The 23,317-nt window shown below is 37.6% G+C and overlaps 1 protein-coding gene across 2 annotated transcripts in view; it reads right to left on the reverse strand.

The window, feature by feature from the left end:
* GFM1 (G elongation factor mitochondrial 1) overlaps positions 1-20,868 on the reverse strand; it is a 44,896-nt gene extending 24,028 nt beyond the window's left edge. For both annotated transcript variants that reach the window (XR_002520492.1, XM_021934718.1), the window contains exons 1-12: positions 20,466-20,868; positions 19,400-19,552; positions 18,893-19,025; positions 18,242-18,446; positions 16,052-16,168; positions 13,303-13,453; positions 12,087-12,244; positions 10,930-11,014; positions 6,828-6,965; positions 4,930-5,031; positions 3,215-3,271; positions 449-586 (exon numbers count right to left, since the gene is read on the reverse strand). Coding sequence is in view for 1 of the 2 variants with exons in the window: in XM_021934718.1 (XP_021790410.1) it covers positions 449-586; positions 3,215-3,271; positions 4,930-5,031; positions 6,828-6,965; positions 10,930-11,014; positions 12,087-12,244; positions 13,303-13,453; positions 16,052-16,168; positions 18,242-18,446; positions 18,893-19,025; positions 19,400-19,552; positions 20,466-20,546 (1,518 nt within the window). In the remaining variant the exon portion in view is untranslated. The remainder of the gene's footprint in view (positions 1-448; positions 587-3,214; positions 3,272-4,929; positions 5,032-6,827; positions 6,966-10,929; positions 11,015-12,086; positions 12,245-13,302; positions 13,454-16,051; positions 16,169-18,241; positions 18,447-18,892; positions 19,026-19,399; positions 19,553-20,465) is intronic.
* Positions 20,869-23,317: the final 2,449 nt, after the last annotated feature.

The following is a 23,317-nucleotide window of genomic DNA, read 5'->3' on the forward strand; positions in this document are numbered from 1 at the left end:
ACCTTTCCTGGGAAGGTATAGGCCCCACCTTCCTTTTATCTATATTATAATGATCTTCAATTATTGACTTGAGAAGAAATGGCCTGAAGAGTTGGTACAACCGCAGGTTGTCTCCCTAAGGCTTGAACCAGGATTTACCTGACCCAGTTAACCATGACCTGGAGATGGACAGATATTCTTGTTGCAAATCCCCTGAGCCTTGATTCTAGGGGTCTAGAACATTTTACAAATAAAAAGATTTAGAGATCAAAAATAAATATTTTGTAACACATAGTAGCGGAAGCAGTAGACCACATCTGCATACAAACCAGAGTGAAGTTAGAGACATTAGATTGAGACATTAGATGAAAAACCAGTTAGTTAGAGACATTAGATTGAGAATTATTGACTTTTAACAAAACAGATAGTAATAAATTGATTTTAACTTAACTTCCTTATTATTCATTACCTGAGCATAGATTTCCAGGTGTAATTCTCCCATTCCAGATACAATTGTCTCTTTGTTCTCAGTGTCAAAGTGTACTTTAAATGTGGGATCTTCTCTTGTAAACCTGCCAATACCTTTTGAAAACTTTTCCAGATCGTTCTTCAAAAGAAGAAGAAAATCACTATATGTTTTACTGCGCATGATAAGCAATGGGATTTTAGAGAAAACTTTACTGAATGAAATAAAATACATCAGCAGTTAAGAAATAAAAATGATACACATCTAGTTCTACTCCATTTTTAAAAACAATGTGAGCTTGGATACCGCACAGCCAAGAGAGCAGGGAATAGCTCACTGAAAAGAATTTTCTTTCCATACCAAGATAGAAAACAAGAGTCCAAGACTTCACTCTATGCCCTTTCCTCTTACACTGACAAACTGTCCTTTTGTGAAAATTGCCCATAAAGCAGAAATTGGAATCTGTGTTACATTTTAGAAATCCTATACATAATCAAAGGAATCAGCATGTTTACCAAGACACTATTGTAGATCCAAGCAGGATAGTTAAGACCAACAAATAGGCAAATACCACAATGAGACTTGTCCCTTTCAAAACAGTCTGCTTGGATGTGGTATGATGTACCTTTTTTCTCGTTAGATGACATGTAATCCCATGTGGTAAGCAAAGTGATGGCCCTCCAAAGATACCCTAATCCTCCCAAATCTGTCAATATGCTGCCTTACATAGTAAAGGGGACTTTGCAAATGTAATTAAGGTTACAGACCTGGAGATGGGGAGATTGTTATCAATTATCTAGGTGGGTACGACATAATCATGTGTGCCTTTAAAACATGGAGGAAGCCAGAAGGGTGGATCAGAGGGATTCCATGAAGGAAGAAGTGGCAGGAGATATCTGAAGCATGAAAGGGACTTAACCAGCTGTTGCCAGCACTAAAGATGGAGGAAGCGGGCCACAAGCCAAGGAAGGTGGGTAGCCTCTAGAAGCTAGGAACAGCCCTCAGGTAACAATCATCAAAGAAATGGGGACCCCCATCCTACAACCACAAGGAATTGAATACTGCCAATAACCTGAGTAAGGAGAGAAATGATCCCATAGAGCCTTCAGAAAGGAAAACAGCATTGCCAATATCTTGATTAATTTAGCCCTTTGAGAACAGTTATCAGTCTATGATCCACAGAACTATAAAATAATATATTTGTGTTGTTTTAAGCCACATGTGGTAACTTCCTATGTCAGCAATAGAAAACTTACATGCCCAGTACCACCAATATTAACAGCTATCATTTACCACACACCTGGAGCTGCGGTATGTGTTTTGCATACGTTTTCTCAAATCCCAACCACAATGCTGCAAGGCAGAATTATCCACATTTTATAGGTGAGGAAATGAGGTACAGAGAGTTTAAGTGACTTGTTCAAGGCCACACAGCTATTGCATGGCAAAGCTGGGACTGAATCCCAGTTTAGTCTTTCTAGGTCTTTTGCCTTTTTCCTGCACAAGCCAGATACTCTCAACTTAGAAACATCATGCCTGCCCCTACTATTGAGACTCATGGAGACTTCATTATTTGATTTAAATTAACTTATTCCAGCAAGCAAACATCTTTAAACTTTTTAATGCATACACAACCCAAAACACCAAAAAACCTTCTGGATATTGAAGCATTGATTTCCCTCCATTATTGTAAATTATCAACAGTTAAGTGTCTTAAATAAACTCTGAATTTAGGAATGAAAAAGCATAATACATAAGTTCTAACCTTGCATACTTCCAAAGAGAAAAGCAAGCAATTTTAACAACGTACTTGGAATAAACTACAGCATCCTACCGAGGTTAAGATGTAAGGTTCACCTTTCCTCAAGTTCCTGAGAAAATGCAGTAATTTAATATGTCTTGCCACCTCAATTTTCTCTTTTCTATATTGAGGAAAGGTCTGGTAAACCTCAAGATTCCTCAAAATAGATGTAGTAGTAGCTGTTAGTGATATATCACACATGACAATTCATCAGAGTATGTTTTGTAATAAGTTCTGTATAACAAATCACAAAATGTTCACTCAATGTATGAATAAGTGAATTTCAATATACCACATTAACATGATTGTTATGAATGCCAAGGCAACTTAAGAACTAAAAAATTATGGTTTAAGATCAGACTAATTCCTATGGCAAAGAATGAAAATGCAAAACCTAACCAGGCAATTTTGGATTTATTAAAAGTTAAATTACATCAACCCAATTATAAAACTATAAAGCATAAAATTATCTTAAAAATTATATTTCAAAGTGAAAAAAAGTCTTATTTTCAGGCTTTCCATGCAATACTCAGACACTTACCTCAGAAATACCACAAAACCTAGAGCTATATTATAACCTATGAGTCGATTAATCAGTTCAACATTCTAAAGTACTTTATAGTGGGGTTTTACTACAACTTACGAGAAATGCCCCTGACTCCCCATTTTCAGTTATTTATGATTTGAATCCGGGAAGTTACACTTACCACTCTGAAGCCAACAATATACTAAAGAGTTATAAAGTACAGTAATGTGAATATTTTAACACCATCCATTTCTTCAAATATACTGAGAAGTTATCATTAGGAACAGACTGGTAAATTTAAAAAGAAGATCTCAATACCAACAGAGGAAACAGAGACCATAAGACTGCTGGTTATTACAAGATATCAAGTGCATGGTAGAGAGAGATGAAAAAGAGCTCAAGTTTTAATTGTGATATACTGAGCTTTAAATCAAACTCCTACCTTGTTAGAAGGCTTCATTGCTACTGAAATGACAGGATCAGGAACATGAATTGACTCCTAAAATATTTTTAAAAGAAAACAGAAGAATTCAAAAACAGACCCACATGGGTCAGGGATAGATTAATGTGCCACTTCACAACAGAACAAAGGATAAATACTAGCCATTGTCTTTAGGCTAGACAATATATATCTTGATGTGTTTTGCATTAAATACATATATTAATACAACATATTAATAAATAAATAAAGCTATCTACTTATATAAGTTCCCCCTTCCCAAAATAAAATTAATGAATGTATTTATTTACCTGTTTAACATAATCACTACAACTAATCCAAATACTGAGATGTGAAATTCTTATTGCTTGGTGGCTGTTGCACTCTTCTAAGTTACTTTATTTAATCAAAATATACTACAATTACTGATAAGGCAAACAGAGAAAGGGCACCACATTCTTCATACCCATGATACCTCATTTAATCAATTACAACTCTGAGAAGCAGGCATTATCCCAATTTTACAAATAAAGTCACTAAAGCCTTGGAAATAAGGTAAAACAAATTGGCTAAGGGCCAGGAGGTAGTATAGGGCAAAGGTGAGACTCTAACCAAGGCCTATTTGTTTCAAAGCCTTGGTAAGCACTTCCCACAACCACCAATCACTTCATGTTGCTAATGAGAAGTACTTAGAGAAGGTCTTATCAATAATACTTAGAAAACATTCCTTTTATCTGGATCTCAAACAAAAATTGTATAGATTTATGCTTTTTTGTAGTGTCCTAAATCAACAGGTAATACTACACACATTAGAGAATATTATAGACAAAAAAACTAAACTATAAAATCATGAATTCATCATTAGATAGCAGGAAGTATTACAGTGCTAATCTGTTAGAGTTGGGTCAGTACTTATGTAAATGACCCACTGCAAATTACCTATGTACTCATCATACTCTTTCTTTACTGAATTCATGAAAGAGATCACTCTTATGAACAAATGGCCATAATGTAACAGAATTTGCTCTACTACAGAAGCAAAAAAGGTGAGTGAGTGAAGGGAATTCAAAGGCAGGAACTACCTGTGCATGCTCCTCCCTCAGAATCCCTCAATGATAAAAAGGGACTTCTGAGTTCCAAACGGCAGGCTGTTTCTATAAATCAGACTGTGTAGTTGCATATTGCCTTCTGAGCCTGGTTATGTTCTGTTATCCCAAGTCTAGTCTAAATGTTACAGTCTGGTCTCACAAGGGATTGAGGGAACAGTACACTTTCCTGCTACTGAGTTAGTAAGGAAGTAGCACTCCACTGAAACTAGCTTGACGCTAGTGGTAACAATTAGAAATGCACCCCGAGTGTGGATGCAGGTCTCAGGGTGGAGGAATCAGAGCCACACTGTCCAGGTACCATCTGGTGGAGATTTTTCCTTCTTGCTAAACTTGGGAGGATTGTGGATCCTCCAAGTTTTCCTTTTTACTATAGTCAAAACTCTTCCTACTTTTTACTATGAAAAAACCAAGTGAGTTAGCTTACACAGCAGTTGTCTAATTGACATTCAAAGAGCTATAACCAACATTCAAAGAGCCACCACTAACTTGATGACTGTGGTACTCAATGAAAACTTCTGTGGTTGTTTTTCTGAAGTATTAAATGCACTACATGAAAAAACAGACTTTTAAAATTCTAGTGATAAGTAGCTTTGAAATTAAATGGCTTACCATGGAAAGGTCACTGTTGGCTTTGTTTGTGAACGTGTCTCCACTAGCACAGTCAATGCCAAACAATGCACAGATGTCTCCAGCATATACTTCCTCAACATCCTAAAAAAACAAATAAAACAAAATGATATTTGATATAAGTAATACAAATAAAGACGTGGTAACTAAAAAGTAACTGTACAGTACACACATTGTATATAAATAAGCATGGCAGAATCTCTCAGCTTGAATTCTATAGTGAATTAGCTAGAACCAATACAACAACAATCAACCATGCTAAGATGTATTTTTAAAAGGCCTTCATTTAAACCATATGTCAACAGACAAGATTTTAAACAGAAAACTCATTACTTGAAGGATCTGCAGTACCAACAACACAGTGCCTCAAAGTTCTAAAGTTATTTCTATGGAATTAAAAGGCATGTACTGGCGGGGCATGGTGGCTCACGTCTGTAATACCAGCACTTTGGGAGGTCGAGGCGAGTGAATCACCTGAGATGAGGAGTTTGAGACCAGCCTGCCCAACATGGTGAAATCTTGTCTCTACTAAAAATAATTAGCCAGGCATGGTGGCGGGTGCCTGTAATCCCAGCTACTCGGGAGGCTGAGGTAGGAGAAACGCTTGAAACTGGGAGGCTGAGGTTGCAGTGAGCCAAGATCGCGCCACTGCACTCCAGCGTGGGAGACAAGAGCAAAACTCCATCTCAAAAAAAAAAAAAAAAAAAAAAAAGGCATGTACTATGTGTGTTGCCACAGTTAGACAATGAGATTGTGTATGACAGAGATATACCAGGAAACCTGTAAAGGAAGTTTTGAAAACAAAGGAGAATGGAGCCCACTGTACTAAAAATAATTTTAATTTCTCACAGATGCAAGCAGTCAAGAAAACACAGGAAATCTAAGAACAAAGCATTGGTGCCTCCAAGCTTCCTAGTTTTTGTCCTTTTACATTTACAGTTCATTCACAACAACTGTGGCTGTGAGTAAACATGTCTTTCTTTAATGGTGACACAGCTACACAAATCTTCCAGCTCCTGGTCCATGAAACAGCTATGACAATAATTTAGCCTGCCCCCTGCTGCCTATCTCACAAAACAGCAATGCTGTTGGGTTTTGAGACTGACAATTCCTCCTCTAGAAGAAACAAAAGTTATAGCTACCAAAAAATTCATAAGATTTTGCTTAGACTGATACATTTCTCCAGGAATATATAGCTGGATTGGGAGAGGGTGGGAGTAGGGGACAAACTCATGCACTCAGTATTCCTTCCAAGAACTAACCATAAGGACTACAGAAGGCTATAGCAGACTCCAAGCCAACTCAAGAATTCAAGGCGTAAGTCAAAGTTTATCTCCCAGATCAGCCCCTGAAGCTTTAAATCTTCAGGTGGATTCTGGCCCCAATATGGTCCTATAGTGGGTTCTACAATAGGAATAAAAGCTCCGGGGTTAAACAGGTCTTTTGTGCCTGCTGTATTTCAGAAAGTAAATAAAACAATGTGGAAAAGTGTGTAAATTTATGATTCTCTTATCTTTAAGAATCACAGTTCCACAGTCTTAAATGCCTATTACATTCTTTGTAATGATAGTTCTTGAGGAAAGTGCTGAATCTTATATTCTGAGTGTTAGGAAACTATCTCTTTTCCTTAATCCAGGCCCTTGAGAAAATATAACTAATTCACAACTAGTGGTATTTAAAAAAACTGAGTTGTTAACATCTGCTAATTTAGCCTATAGCAAAGTGCTAGATCAGAGCTGCAACACATTTAAGTAAAAAGGAAGAAACTAGGAACATACATTTAACCAGAATTAATTTTCTAGTGGGGCTCAGGATACCAAGAAAGGTCTATTTCACCCATATTAGAGGAATTTCTAACCTCACGATGACCCCGTACTTGCCTCCATCATGTCGGCATGCATGCGAGTCAGCCGTTGCAACCGTACTTTCTTTCTTGTCCTTGTGTTATAGATGGTGTCACCCTTCTTTAGCTCTCCCTGGTAAATGCGAACGTAAGTTAATTGTCCAAATCGACCTACCTAGAAGTCAAGATCGGGTAGGGGCAAGAAGAATAAAAAGAAACATAATAATCAAAGTACTGAGGAAAGCTTCATAAGTCCCTCCGAGTATTCTCTACCAATTTTAGTAAACTATCTTACATACTTCAGTTTATTGTCATAAACTAATACTAGCTTTGAACACAGATAAATGGCTGTTATTCATCAATCTTTTTGGTATCACAATCTAAGTTATTTCTGTTTCCTTTGAAATAAGCTATTAGTATTAGAACAAAATTTTTAAATTTTTTACGTAATACAGAAGTATCTTTTGCCTTCTAACATTATTTCGTAAGTTTAATACAATAAGATATCAGACAAAACAAGGTATAATTGGAAAAACAACAAAGATACCATTAGAAACAGTAGGTGTGTGCTATACATCTAAAATACAATCTCTGATAATCATGTGGAAAATTATGCAAGTAAGAGTTCTGTGGCTGGGCTGGTCGCTCAGGCCTGTAATCCCAGCACTTTGGGAGGCAGAAGCAGGTAAATCACCTGAGGTCAGGAGTTCAAGACCAACCGGGCCAACATGGCAAAACCCCATCTCTACTAAAAACACAAAAATCAGCCGGGGGTGGTGTCGCACCTATAATCTCAGCTACTCGGGAAGCTGAGGCAGGAAAATTGCTTAAACCTGGGAGGCGGAGGTTGCAGTGAGCCAAGAATGCACCATTGCACTCCAACCTGGGTGACAGAGTAGGTGAGACTCTGTCTCCAAAAAAAAAAGAGTTCTGTGAAGTGACTGAATATAATAGCAGTGACCAATTAACATATATTTAAAAGTTCCCAGTTCTTACCATGTTAATTGTACGCTTAACAAAATAGCAATAGAAATCCCAATAGGAAATTTTAAACATGTGATTAGTGATTTTAAATTCATTCAGAGGAATAAATAGGTAAAAACAGAAATTTTTCAAAATCTATGGTAATGATATAAAACTAACCCTGACATATATAAAAACATATTAAAATGCTTGAAACTCACAAAGTTCAGAAACAGCACAAATTAAACTAACCACCCCATACAGTATAGTATAAAAATCTAAAGTATAAAATATATTTGTCAATAGATGGTAAGGAAACATGACAAATCAATGGAAAAGGAAAAAAGGATTATGCATAAAGTACTAACTGGACAAATGATACTCTATTTGGAGGCAGAGGAAACACATTTAGATCCTACTCACCAAACCAAATACCAGTTGAATTAATAATGGGGAAAGAAAAAAAAAACGTAAAAAAGTAGAAGGAACGAAACTAAATATTAACAAAATATATACAAATAAAAGGTTTCTAAGGTTAAAAATTAAAGAATGACTAAACGAAAAAGACTGACATATTTGAGTATATGAACTTTAAAGCACTGATTGCTTTTAAAAATCAAAATGTATTTCATCAAGATGAAAGATTACAATAAAATTTTTCATTTGTTAAATCAGTAATGATTTTTAAATAATACTCAATGATGATATTCGTTGAAATAATCCAATACATTAATTTGGAGAATACGAACACAATCTGGCAATATAAACCATTAAATATGAAAACATTCTATGCCTTTAACTCAATAATCACTATTCTGGGAATCCTAAGAAAATATTCTTATAGATGTATTTTTAAAAGCTTTACATGTAAAAAATTTTACTGTAATGTTTCTACTTTTTAATTAAAAAAATTTTCCCCTAATTTTGGAGGTAATAAATATACTGTGAAATATTTTTAAAGTAGGAAAAAGCCCCCAAAATATAATCCCATCCCAGAAATAACCACTCTTAACACTTCCAACTTATCTACCACTTTTCCCCACTTAAAATATTACTAACAGAAGCAACAGCATTTCCACAAAAAGCCCATCCAGTCCCCAAATCTTGGTTTCTAATGCCATTTTACTTAAAAAGGAACCAGTGCTCCTTGGAGAATGGCTGACTCTAGGGCTAGGACACGGAATATACAAGATAAGCCTGGAGCGTCTTGTAGTGCTGGCAAGTAAGGAAGTATTCTCAAAAAGGCAAAACATTGGAAGATGTTAAAGGAACACAGGAGTCAACTGAGAGTTCCCAATCGCCAAACCCAGTCACTCTGAACGACAAATGACATACTCAAAGTCATAGTCATGATTATAACTCAAAGTTCAAAATACGTATACATGAGTCCATACTGATATTAAATAAGCGATTGTCCAAATAAACAAATGAGCACAGAAGAAAGACCAATCTCCCATTCAGAAGAATTCCAAATAACTTATGTAGATACTGCCCCCTCAAGGGGGTGGAACATAATTCCCCACCCCTTAAGTGTTGGCTGAGTCAAGTGACTTCCTTTTAAAAAGTACACTATGAAAAGAGGAATAAAAAAAGTACAGTAACTTTATAGCGGAGAAACCTGTCAAACACTATCTCAGCCAGGTGTGGTGATTGAGGTTAGCATTAACAATGATAAATCATGCCGCAAGTCTGTACCTTGGATATGATGCAACAAGAATAACACTTTACCTCGATGGTAGTCCTCCTAAAAACATGACTCCAATCTAATCATGTGAAAAACATCAAATAATAAACCCAAATTGAGCGACACTCTACAAAAGAGCTGACCAATAATTCTCAAAAATGTCAATCTCGTGAGAAACAAGAAAGTCTAAGAAACTGTTACAGCCTAGGAGAGCATGAAGAGACACGACAATCAAATGTAACATGGTCCTCTGGATGGACCTTCTGTAGTCCTTCTGTCTAGTGAGACGGAAAAAGGACCTAGACAAAAACTAAAGAAATTCAAATGAAATATGGATTTTAGTTAATAATAATATACCAATATTGGTCCATTAGTTGCGACAGTGTATATTAACAATAGAGGAAACTGGGTGCAGGATATACAGGAATTCTGTGGACTATCTTCATAACTTTTCTTTAAAATATTCTAAAATAAGTAAGTTTGTTTCTTTTTAAATCACAAAAATCTTTTCATGTCAAAAAATAAGCATTTCAACATAACTTTTAAAGTCTGAATAATGTTGCACTATAAGAATGTACCTCAGTTTATTTATCAAATTGTAATTACTGGGCATTTTATTTTTATTTATTTATTTTTTTTCGAGATGGAGTCTTGCTCTGCCGCCCAGGCTGGAGTGCAGTGGTGCGATCTCGGCTCACTGCAACCTATGCCTCCCAGGTTCAAGCAATTCTCCTGCCTCAGCCTCCTGAGTAGCTGGGATTACAGGTGCCCGCCACCATTCCTGGCTAATTTTTGTATTTTTAGTAGAGACGGGGTTTCACATGTTGACCAGACTGGTCTCAAACTCCTGACCTTGTGATCCGCCTGCCTCAGCCTCCCACTCCTGACCTTGTGATCTGCCCGCCTCGGCCTCCCAAAGTGCTGGGATTACAGGTGTGAACCACCGCGACCGGCTGGGCATTTTCAATTATTTGTGAGATTTTGGTTTTATAAGGTGAGCTGAAGCTAACATTAATTCGCTACCCTTCATTAGTTCCTTAGGACATATTTCTAGAAATGGACCCAATGTTATTTATAATAGCAGAAACCTGGAAACAATATGAACGTCTAACAATTAGGAAATTTTAAGCAAATTTTGGTGTATCTACTTGATGCACTGTTACGCTACTACTTAAAATGTTTAAACTATTTATAGAAATATGGACCATTATCTATTGTGACATTAAATAAAAAGAGCAAGACAAAACTATACAGGTAGTATGAGTTCAGTAAAAATGTACACTCTTCAGGCAAAGAGAAGAGACTAGAAAGAAATGCACCTAATAACAAAAGAACTATCATGTCAGAGCTTTGGAAATTCTCTATCTGCTCCTTCTACTTTTCCTATTTTACGCATCTTTCATAAAGGTCAGAGTCATTCTGTAATAGGAATAAAGCCTAGAAGTAAAAACATTCTACAGATAGCAGTTAAATACATTAAAAAGCAACTTACCTCCAGTTTAAAAGCCAGGCCTACAAACGGGTGGGAATTGTCTCTACTGGAGTTCATTAGGATTTTGGTTTTCTCTTTTGAGTCACTTAAAATAAAAGAAATATAAATCTATGAGATGTAATATTGATATTTCTATCATTTTATTTCATCAGGAAGTATTATCTGAGAAAAAGCACGTGTGTGGGATATTACTGGTGTCATACATAAGTAAAATTTCACTGAAAGAGATCAACAGAAATAAGTTCTCAGCTGGGCATAGTGGCTTATGCCTGTAATCCCCACACTTTGGGAGACCAAAGTGACAGGATCACTTGAGCTCAGGAGTTTGAGGTTGTGGTGAGCTATTACTGCACCACTGCACTCCAGCCTAGACAACTGAGCAAGACTTTGTCTCAAAAAAAAAAAAAAAAAAGGTCTTCAGAGCTTAGCTTAGTTACTACACAGGGATAGGACAAGAGTAGACTAAAAAACAAAGAAATGGTCTCATAGGGAAAGAAAAGAAAATAATCAATGAGTTTTTTTTTTTGAAGTTTGGTTTTTTTTTTTTTTTTTTCTGAGACACAGTCTTGCTCTGTCATCTAGGCAGGCTGGAGTGCAGTGGCGCAATCTCAGCTCCCTGCAGCCTCCGCCCTCTGGGTTCCAGCGGTTCTCCTGCCTCAGCCTCAGCTGGGATTACAGGCGCACACCACCACGCCCAGCTAATTTTTGTCTTTTTAGTAGAGATGGGATTTCTACATGTTGGTCAGGCTGGTCTCGAACTCCTGACCTCAGGTGATCCGCCCGCCTTGGCCTCCCAAAGTGTTGGGATTACAGGCGTGAGCCACTGCGCCCGGCAGAAGTTTGTTTCTTAAAGTTTTTTTTTTTTAACAGTTATGTCTGAAAACATCTAGTCCCAAATGAAAAAATTTTCTAATGATGTAAACCTTGAGAGATAGTAAAACAAATCATACTTTTAACTCAAAACAGAATATGATATGGGAACTGATATAATATTTTTCTATGTCAAAATTGTTACCCAAATAAAAACCATGATTAATGTTTGTAAATTATGAAAAAAAATCACAGACATAACTAGAAGAATCATCCTTAAATTCCTTCACAGTGCACAAATATGAAAGTATTTCTGCATAAACTAAGATTCAGTTTTCAAGACTTACTCCTCCTGATTGAGAATAGCATAGTTCTGGACTTCAGATGGATTTGGGAGGTATTCTAAAACAGCATCTAAAAGAGGCTGAACTCCTTTGTTCTTCAGGGCACTTCCCAAAAATACAGGAGTAAATGATCTTTTCAGAGTAGCTCTTCGAATTGCTATCTACAAAAGAAAACAATTTAATGGTAGTTAATGTTAAAATTATATGTTGTGCTTCAAGTCAATTACAAAAGAATAAAATGAACTGATACTCTACTCTTTGGAGTGCTGACTCTAATAGAGACTAAAATCAGGTCCCCAATGAACTTAAGGTCAAAATACAAAGAAAAAAATCACTTTCTCCTTCAGGGTGGGGAAGTGATTTACTATACAACTGCTTTCGACACTCTTGGAATCACTAATTGTCACTAATTTTCAATTTGCTAAATAAAAATACATATACACATAGAAAATAAACACACTAATAGAACACTGCAAAGAGTATGCTACAATTGTGTAAAATGGAGGAAAAAGTAATATATATGCAAAACCAAAAGCCTATGGAAAGATATACCAGAAACTATTAACTGGTAACCTGTTTCAGGGACGGGGAAGAGAACTGGGAAGACGGAAAAAAAATAAAATAAAAGGGTGTTTAGTGTTTACCTTTGTATACCTTTTAAATATTTAAACCATATGAACATATGCTCGATTAAGGAACATTTATCTTTTTCTCTTTGTAAAGAGCATACATACAGGAAACCAAACAGTACAAATCTCTCATAAATTACAGGTCATGACAGTAGCAGGCTCCAGGTCCTGCCCCAACCCTTAGTGAAACACCATCAATGTGTCTGCTGGCTGAGCAGGCCTTAGAGAATACGTAGTGGAGCTTTAGCTCTAGCAGCTGGAAGAGGCCAACAATAGTGCTGTGGCCACAACCAACAAATGAATAAAATGACCTGACATTCTTTGGAGTGCTGGCTCTAATAGAAACTAAAATCAGGTCCCCAATAATTTAAGGGTCCTCAATAACTTTTCTCATTTGAAGATATTATATAACTCACTTAAAAAAAGTAATATACCATGTCAAGTATTTTTTGAGGAAGCCAATTATGTTAAATAAATGTACTGAGATTTCATTAATAAAGCCCATACATAAAAGCATCATGTCCCCTCCCTACAAAAAACAAAAAACTTCTTTTTGTTGTTAATATAAGACTTATTTTGAAAGCACTTGCCTTTAAATCAGAAATCGAGGGGATTTTTTCTTCCAGAAACATCTCACCAAGCTGTTCATCTGAATTGGCAACACATTCAATTAGCTCCTGCCGGTGGTCAGTGGCCGCCGCCCTTAATTCAGCTGGAATCTCACCATATCGAACAATCTGACTAAGAAAACAAGTATTTTGGTGCTTTAAGGATATTCAACTTGATATATGAAGGACTAATGAAAAAGATATGATTAAAACATTTTTTTAGGTAAGACAGAGCTCTGATACATTTGCATTCAAATGGCAAACAAGACTAATGCATACCTTTAAAATGCACACAGAATAATAGATAAATATACCGTAACAGGCAAGTTTAAAGACAAGGTTGCACTACCAGTAACTGAAGAGCTAAAACAGTCCACTATCATAAGAAAAAAAATCTCTGGTTTTATAATAGACATCACATTCTACTTTTCTGCATATCAAGTTTTACAGAAGATAATGATAAAATATATAACACAAAATCTTCCCAATGTAATGCAACCTGGTTTTATCCTTACTCAATATACAGTAAAACACAAGTTCAAAACAATGACTTGACAAAGTATCAACTAAATCAAAGTTTAAACTCTTCAGTGTAGTTTTTACTGTATTCTAATTATTTTAAAACTGGCAAGCATGCAAAGTAATAACAGCATCCATTTACTGAATACTTATAATGCAGTAAGCACTAAACTACATATCTGACAAGCTATTTATTTGATCTTCACATATGAAGTAGCTTTTATTATCTGCATTTTCAGATCAACTAACTTACATAGGCAAAGTAATTTGCCCAACGCTGTCCTACTAGTAAACAGAAGAGGTAAGATTCAAAGCCAACCTGTCTGGGGCCCATCTGAGTTCTTGAAAATTCTATTAATCATATTCTTATTAATCACATTCTTATTAATCACAACATAACAATCTCTAGCGAGCAGCACTAGGAAGACCTTACTCTATTCCTTTCCATTAATAACAGACCTGATCATACACTTTTTAACAAAGAATATCCCAATTTGTAGTTTAAAAAAAAGGGTGACTAAATATGGCAGACTCTTCAATCTGTGACATCAGTTCTCCATTCCTCCAGAGGCTGAACAGGTAAAATTACAAATCAAATGTTCAAAGCTAAAATGGATATACTTGATATGATATTTAAAAGCAATCTGAAAACTTTTCAAGGTATTTCTTTTAAAATGGAAATTAATATAAAAAATTAAGCGTTTCAGAAAATACATTCCTAACTTTAATAAAGACAAAAGAAGCCATTTCCAAGGAAACAAAAAGTAACTCTTAATATTCTAAGACTCCCCACAGCCTCAGATTTTAGTTTCAACCTTCCTGGCAAGCTCCCTGCTTCTTAGCCTTTCACGTGTCAGAATCATCTGTGGATTCCTTTCCAAATATACATACAGTAAACTAGGGCTGGAGAAGGGTACATGTACATTAAGAAGCTGCATCTGTGGTTCTGATGTACAACAAAGTTTAAGAGTCTCTACTTCTGACAACAGAAATATGTGCCTTGGTAATTCTGGGAAAGTGGATTTATTCATTCATTTACAAATATTTTTGAGTCCCTATTATGTACTAGGCAGTTGCAGGGGCTGGGACATAGCAGTGAATAAAGTAGGAAAAAATAAAATGAAAAATTCTGCCTTTCTGGGCCTTATATCATAAGGAGTAGAAGGTAAACTTTGCTGTCATTACTCAGTTGTCACATAAAAAGTGAGAGAAACACCTTATCCCCTGGACAGACTCCATCCTTTTCCTGCTTACAAGATGGCTGATGAAGATAAATTCTACAGTTCACTGATCACAATGCCATTCACCCACCTGCCTGACCTGCAATCCCAATTCCATAGCAGAGGAAGGAAATCCCTCAGGAAGTGCCTGTGGAGAAACTACCAGGCTCCAGAGGTCACTCCTCAGAACAAAGGATCATTTATGACTCCTCACATTGTCTAGATCAATGTCACTCAAAGTATGGTCTGCAGACCTGTAAGAGCAGCATCAACTGGAAACCTTCCAGAAATGCAAACTACGGCCCCTACCCCAATGGACTGATCAGCATCTCTGGAGGCAGAGCCAGGACTATGTCTTTTAACAAAGTCTCCAGGAGACTGTTATGAATGCTGAGGTTTGGTAACCACCAGGCAATTGCAGTACTTTGTAGGTAAAGGTCGCTCAAAAGCTGATGAACCAAATACCACATCAAAAAGTTACCAATTTATTTCTTGCATTTCCCAAACTACATTTGTACAATTTTTACTGTTTTAACTTATCAATCTTTTTTGTCCATGTAATTATAAAGCAGGAGGAGCAAATATTTATGATCCCTATTTTCTTCCTAATTTTTATCCCAATACCCCAGACCTGGCAGCTGCTCTATAAAAGTCCACAGAATGAATGAATAAATGAACAAGTGCAAAAAGATATAATACATTTACTAACCCAAATTTACTAACCCAAACTGAAGGCCTCCTTCCACCACACCATGCGTGCCATAATGTGATATGAGTTTATTACTCAAAAAGTAACACAGTCTTTCTCAGAATAAATACTAAATAAAATGGGGAGCAACAAGGATTAAAGGCATTAAAACAAAACCATCTCAGAGTATTCTTCCAGCCACATTTCAAAAAGATAGTTACTCTGGGTTTGATGAACTTATCCTTTCCTTCTTTTTAATGCTTTTTAAAATTTTAAATTTTAATAATGTATTTTTAGCACTTACCCAAAGTCTCCATCAAAATAGATGGCTCGTTCCTCAATAAGATCTATAATACCTTTAAAATTACCCTCCAAACCAATGGGTATCTGCATAAACGCTGCATTATGATTTAGTTTAGACCTGAAAAATAAAAGTACACTTGTTTACCTTTTTTCTTTTCCCCTAGTCCCTTTGAAATGAGTATTTTAAAAAATCAATGGCAGACACTGGAGAACTGAGAAGGGTGTTACCATCAGGTCAGAACAGAAAATATAAATCTGTTGGGAACAGACTGACAATGTAACTCAAGAAGCTCAGGAAGCCACAACCCCATTCAGGCAACAAAAAGAACTCCAGAATAACTGTTTTACCATCAGATCCCCAGATACACTGGATCAAAAGCAAAAGGGGGAAGAATAGATAATGGGGGGCTAGCCGGGAAATTAAATAGTAGGATAGCTGAGCCCACCTTTTATTTATTTATTTATTTTTATTTTTTTTGAGAGAGTCTCCCTCTGTTGCCAAGGCTGAAGTGTAATAGCACAATTTTCGTTCACTGCAACCTCTACCTGCTGGGTTCAAGCGATTCTCCTGCCTCAGCCTCCCGAGTAGCTGGGATTACAGGCGCCTGCCACCATGCCCGGCTAATTTTTTGTATTTTTAGTAGAGACAGGGTTTCACTATGTTGGCCAGGCTGGTCTTGAACTCCTGACCTTGTGATCCACCCGCCTCGGCCTCCCAAAGTGCTGGGATTACAGGCGTGAGCCACCGCGCCCGGCCCAGGCTCAAAACTGAATAGAAACTGCATTCACTGGCAAAAATTCTCATTGGAAAAGAATATGCTCTAGCTACCACTGTTTAGTCTAGACTCTAAACTCCCATCTATAACTATGGTTAAAGATCTAAGAATTACCAAATATTTGAAGGAAACCAAAAGCTAGAAAGAGAATGTGAACTTAATAAAACTTATCTCCAAGAAGAGAGTTATTAGAGCAAAGAAAATAAAATGTAAAGATTTGAGAAACGATTACCTCTACTGACAAAAATGTTGCAATAAAAGAGAAAGTTTACGAAAATTAAGTACATAATTGCCGAAAAAAAAGTTTTAAGGCAAGCTAAATAACTGAAGAGACACAAATGAATATCAAATCAGTGAGCTGGAAGATCAACCTCAAGAATTCTCTCATAAGTGCAATGCAAAATGAGAAGGAGACAGAAAGAATAAGTATGATAGAAAAGGTAAGACATGAAGGTCAGATCTAGAAGTTCCAGATTTTTATCTGCTTTATAGAAGTTACAAAATGGAAAACAAATAAATGGGAGTGGAGAAAAGAATAAACCGAAGCAATCAAATAAATGCTAAAACAGTGTTTCCTTGGAATTCAGAAGATTCGGTGAAAAAAGTCCATCTATTGCCAAGCACAAATAAAATAAGGACAAAAAGTAAAAACATTTTACCAAAAGTTATAAATACCCAACTAAGAAAATGTTCACTTTCATATCAAATATATCACTTCCATCAGATTTTTTGTCATCAGACACACCATTCTCAGCCTGTCCACTACCATAAACTTTACACCTATATATCCATCAACTGTGCCATGTGAAACATAAGTATGAACTCTACAGCTACACTTGCACATCTACAAAAGGTGAAAAGTGAAATTCTGACCTTTTTAAAGGCTTTGTGAAATATACAGTATTGTGTAAAATTTAAAATGCTATAAATACTACTGGTTCTATCTGGTACAGAAAGGAAGTGTTACTGTTGTCCTAAAAATATGTTTCCATCTGAAAACAAGAAAATCTCATCTCTATGGCAAGCTATTTAAGGGCATTAATTAAAATGCTTCAAGGAAAAAGTAAAACCAAAGATAATCTTTCGTCTAAATAAAACACAAGGCATTTTTAGAATCTAGATTATAACTTCTCTAATAATAGCAAAACAGTATAAACAGACTGTTTTCTGAATCCATCTTCAAATTCCCTAGAATTTAAGTAATATTGTCCCCATTTTACAGGGAAGGTAGCTGATGAGAACATACCACAAGTCAATTTACTAAAATCAGTGTTCCACTTACTAACTCACATAAATACATTTAAAAAGCTAAATTTAAGAATAAAGTTTAATGACAGTGAATTAATCATCCTTCTGGATATAAGGTTTGCTGTCTAGAGCATCACATCCTCTTTGTCCATTCTAAGGCTCATTACCTCATTTGCTGCAGGGCCCTGGCTGGGTTGGAGCCCAGTCGGTCCAATTTGTTAATAAAAGTTAGAAATGGAACGTTGTAGCGTTTCATCTGACGATTGACAGTCATGGTCTGGCACTGTACCCCTCCAACAGCACAGAGAACAAGGACTGCACCATCCAACACTCTCAGGGCCCTTTCAACTTCTATTGTGAAGTCCACATGCCCTGAATAAGATGAAGTATGAGAGGGTCTTAAAGAGCAATCTGAATTTTTAACATATGCACTATTAAAAGTTTTTGTATCTCTGCTCATCACTAAAGTCTTCTAATTAGAATGTAGATTCCTGAGCTCACCAATACTATTCACCAACCCTTAAGTGGAGGGCCCGGCAAGACCACTTCAAGAAGATACTAGGGCACAGGCACCTTTAGAATCAGCTAGAATATGTAGGAGGCAAGAATCTGCCTACTCACAATTACTTGCACAAAATTTTCAAGAAAACTACGTAAGGATGAAGTGCTCTAGGTCCTAAGTTAGGCTTCTTTAATAGGAATTCAGTGTTATACTTTTGAGTATTTGACACTCAAAAATTAATTGGGTCATAGTAACAGAAAGAACCAAATGTGCTTTTGCCAAAAGAAGCTGCAATAAAACCAAGAATCCAACTTACCAGGAGTATCTATAATGTTAATATTGACATCTTTCCACATGGTGTAAGTGGCCGCTGACTGAATAGTGATTCCTCTTTGTCTCTCTAGTTCCATGGAATCCATGACAGCACCAACTCCATCTTTACCTTTCACCTAAACACAAGCACAGCAATTCAGACTTTCTCTGTTCCTGCATTCCAAGAAGGAAAGAAAACTTAACTGAAATGGAAACAGTTGCCAGGTGCAGGGGCTCATGCCTATAATCCCAGTACTGTGGGAGACTGAGGCAGGAGGATAATTTGAGCCCAGGAGTTTGAGACCAGCCTGAGCAACAAAGTGAGACCCCGTCTATAAAAACTTAAAAGAACACCAGAACACAGATACTTAAGCAACTTTCAGATAGGCCTGTCAAAGGTCCACTGTTACCACTGTTTTAATATTTCAGGTTTATAAGCTTTATTAAATAATGGCAACAAAACAATTAAAATCAGGTTCTAATTCATCCAGAATCGACCATGAATATATACCTCATGCATCTGTGCAATTCTGCCAGTGTAGTAAAGGACTCGTTCTGTTAATGTTGTTTTCCCAGAATCAATGTGAGCTGAGATTCCAATATTTCGTATTTTTTCATTAGGAATCACCCCTGATGAAGACCATCGGCAGGCATTCCAATTCACCTGAAAAAAATACGAGAGCTCAATTCTACGCACCTTTTATAAGAGAGAACAACAGAGAATTAAAGGAGTATGGTGCACATTATTCCTCCAAGAAATCTCATTGGATATGAGATAGCTTGAGAAAGGCACCAGGGGAAACGTTTAAGCCTGGAACTCTTGTAATCAGAGGAGAGACTACAAACAACAGAAAAGGCGTATTCTTTTAAATTAATTAACGAATAAATCAAATTTAATTAAAATGGGAGATAATTTTTACTACAGATTTGAAAATACACACTGGGGCAGATAAAATCACAAAGACAGCTCCAAAAAACTTTAATACAAAATACAAATTTTAGCTTAAATTTAACTTAATTGTTTTCCCTTTCTCCTTTATTGTAGTTCACAGATGACAAATATGTTTGAGAACTTATATGCTCTATGCAGTGGTGCTAAGGTCTCCAAAAGATTTACAATTCCCTCGAAACAAAAACAATTCATGAAGTTTGTTTTAACTTTACTCTGGGGGCAGGGGATGGGGATCCCTATTCGATGGAATTAAGATACAATATAAACCTTTCCCTATAGGACTGCACTTCCACAATGTACAACTATTTATGGGAAAAGAGAGGCAAAAACAAAAACAAAAACAAAAACAAACAAAAAACAACCTTAGAAAAGGTGGATAAAATATGAAAGTATTTGAGTGACAGGTACTTTTAGCTGATTAAACCCCAGGGATACCAGAGAGCAAAACAAACAAGTTAACGAGCTAATGTGCAGGCACGGAGGGGCTTTTCAGCACTGACGCGCGACCGCCAGTATTCGGAGCTGCCAGTCAGGAGGACTCAGGGGTGTCACTGCCTTCCATGGCCCAGAAGAGACCACAAGGTCTCGGGAATGGTCCCGATTCAGTCTCTCTGTGCTCCAGTACCTGCTTCCTCTGCCATCCTAGGGAGGCGGGGGCCCTTCCGCGCCCCAGAGCCGTGACAGCTGCGGCTCCCAGCAGTCTCATCGCAAGCACAGAGCACGCGACAACTCCCGTGGCTCCGGGTCGGTTCAGCTGCCGGTAAGGCACCGGGAAGCGGTCAAAGTCACGCCGGCGGCCAATGTTGTAAGAGCACTTCCGGGGCAAAGGACGCAAGGAAAAAGAGAGTGAGGAAATGAAAGAGAAGCAACTGGACTGGAGGCGGAGCAGTGCCTACGCTGCTCGCGCGCCTTCTACCGACTTGGAAGAGAAAGTGCAATCGCTTTGCGTTTGCTCCCAGTAAGACGACACAGGTGTATGGGTGGGGGAAGGGAGTCCTTCTTTGGTCTTCGTCTTCTTTTTCAAATATTACCTCTGTATTAAAATACAGCCTTTAAACATGGTTGTTAGGCCTGTAAAGCAATGTGGAGAAGTGTATATAACAGAATTTAAGTACGTAAAAGGCAAAATTATCTATTACAAATATATATATATGTGTATATATATGACATGGCCTGAAAAAGAAAGTGGAAAAAATATAGTGAATGAACTATCAATTACAACTACAAACATTTCAAAATGTTATTTGTTATTGTTCGATGTCAGATATTAATATCTAGTCCATATGGAAGACTGCATCCTTGACTATTCTGCTTGGGTGTGTTAGAGGCATGTTGAACTTAACAGGTCCAAAATTGAGCTTCGGATCTTCTTCCCCAAACCTTCTACAGTCTTCTCCAACTCATAAATGTAAGCTTTAGTGACTCTAGCCAAAAATGTTAGTTACTTTGACACCACGCTGTGACATCTCTGGTCTAATCAGTCAGCATATCCTGTAAGCTCCACTTTCAGAAAAATACCCAGAACTTGGCCGGGCGCGGTGGCTCACGCCTGTAATCCCAGAACTTTGGGAGACTGAGGTGGGCAGATGACGAGGTCAGGAGATAGAGACCATCTGGCTAACACGGTGAAACCCCGTCTTTACTAAAAATACAAAAAAAATTAGCCTGGCGTGGTGGCGGGCCCCTGTAGTCCCAGCTACTTGGGAGGCTGAGGCAGGAGAATGTAGTGAACTCGGGAGGCGGAGCTTGCAGTGAACCGAGATCGTGCCACTGCACTCCAACCTGGGCGACAGAGCTAGACTCTGTATTAAAAAAAAAAAAAAAAAATCCAGAACTTACTTCTCCGCACCTCTCAGTACTGCCATTTCTGGAAGGAACTATGGTAATAGCCTCGTAACCGATCGCACTGCTTCTATCCTTGCTGTTGTCAGTGGGCCGGTTCAGGTGCTTGACTTCGCCACAAGAATTTGAAAGCAAGTACAAAGTAAGAGTAGGCGAAAAAATTTATTTGGTTTACCAAAAGTACACTCTGAGAGGCAGAGTGGGCTGCTCAGAGACAGAGAGATAGACAGCCTTTAGTATCTTTAGGGAATTCCCTTTATGGGTGAGGCAGGAGAACAGGGTCTGGAGGCAGGGAACCGAAGGCCCTGCTGACTTCCTAGAGTTGAATCAAAAGGAAAACCCCACCTCTCCATGCCCAAGTAACAAAAGGATCAGAGGCTACTCCCAAATGCATTGCATTGCAGATAAAAAAATGGAAAGTACCTCTGACTGGTCCCCTATGGCAAACAGTCAGACTGGTTGCAGGCGAAGTCCTCATGTGTAACTTTGTAACTTCACTTCAGCCTCTGATTGATCATCTCCTGCAACCAAGCAGGCTGGTTGTGGGCCACTCCTTCATTTACACAGGATGTAACCAAGTAACCAATGGAAACCCTCTAGTGGGTATTTAAGTTCCGGAATAACAGATGCTCTTGAGCTGTGGAGTGTACTTTTGTTTCAACACATCTGTGCCTTCATTGCTCCATTCTTTCATTGCTTTGCTTGTGTGTTTTGTCCAATTCTTTGTTCAAACACCAAGAACCTGTACGACTCATAGTCAAGACCCTTCACTGGTAACATGGGAGATGCACATCCATATTAATAAAATACTGGTAAGTTCAAGTATGCAAAGCTGGACCTGTGGTTGGCACATGTACTCAGGATCTACATGTTCTAACACAGGGGTACCCAACCTCTGGAACAGGGACCAGTACCAGTCCATGGCCTGTTAGGAACCAGGCCACACGGTAGGAGGTAACAGTGGGCAAGCAAGTGAAGCTTCATCTGTATTTACACCCTCTCTTTATCACTTGTTTTACCACCTGAGCTCTGCTTCCTGTCAGATCAGCAGTGGCATTAGATTCTCATGGGAGTGTGAACCCTATTGTGAACTACGCATTCAAGGGATCTAGGTTACACACTCCTTATGAGAATCTAATGCCTGATGACCTGAGGTGGAGCGAAGGTGGGGCTGCTAGTGTTGGGGAACAGCTGCAAATACAGATTAACATTAGCAAAGAGGTTTGACTGCACAGAGACCATAATAAATCAATTGCTTGCAGATTCATATCAAAACCGTATCAGTGAGTGGCAAGTGACAAAAGCTGCACTGGTGGCAAGCTTTATAGTGGCAAGTGAGTTGATGTACTTTAATTTTACAGCTGCATCTGATGGCAGACTTTAAAATCATGCGTGACCCGCCTATTATTTTATTTACCAAATCTGTCCACGCTTCCTTCCCACACTGAGCACTTGTCTCAGTCACAGTTTTGGTAAGCCCACAAGCCAACCCTAGCCAAATGAGTAAAAAACAAATGTCACTGGAGAACTTCTTTGAAAATGGGGACAGACCCAATGATGAGACAATGGAAAACTGTAAGACTGACAATAAAAGGAAAATTGCATTTAAAAGAAAATACCTAGAGCCCTACTTAA

Source organism: Papio anubis, chromosome 2, assembly GCF_008728515.1.
Source record: "Papio anubis isolate 15944 chromosome 2, Panubis1.0, whole genome shotgun sequence".
NCBI lineage: Eukaryota > Metazoa > Chordata > Mammalia > Primates > Cercopithecidae > Papio > Papio anubis.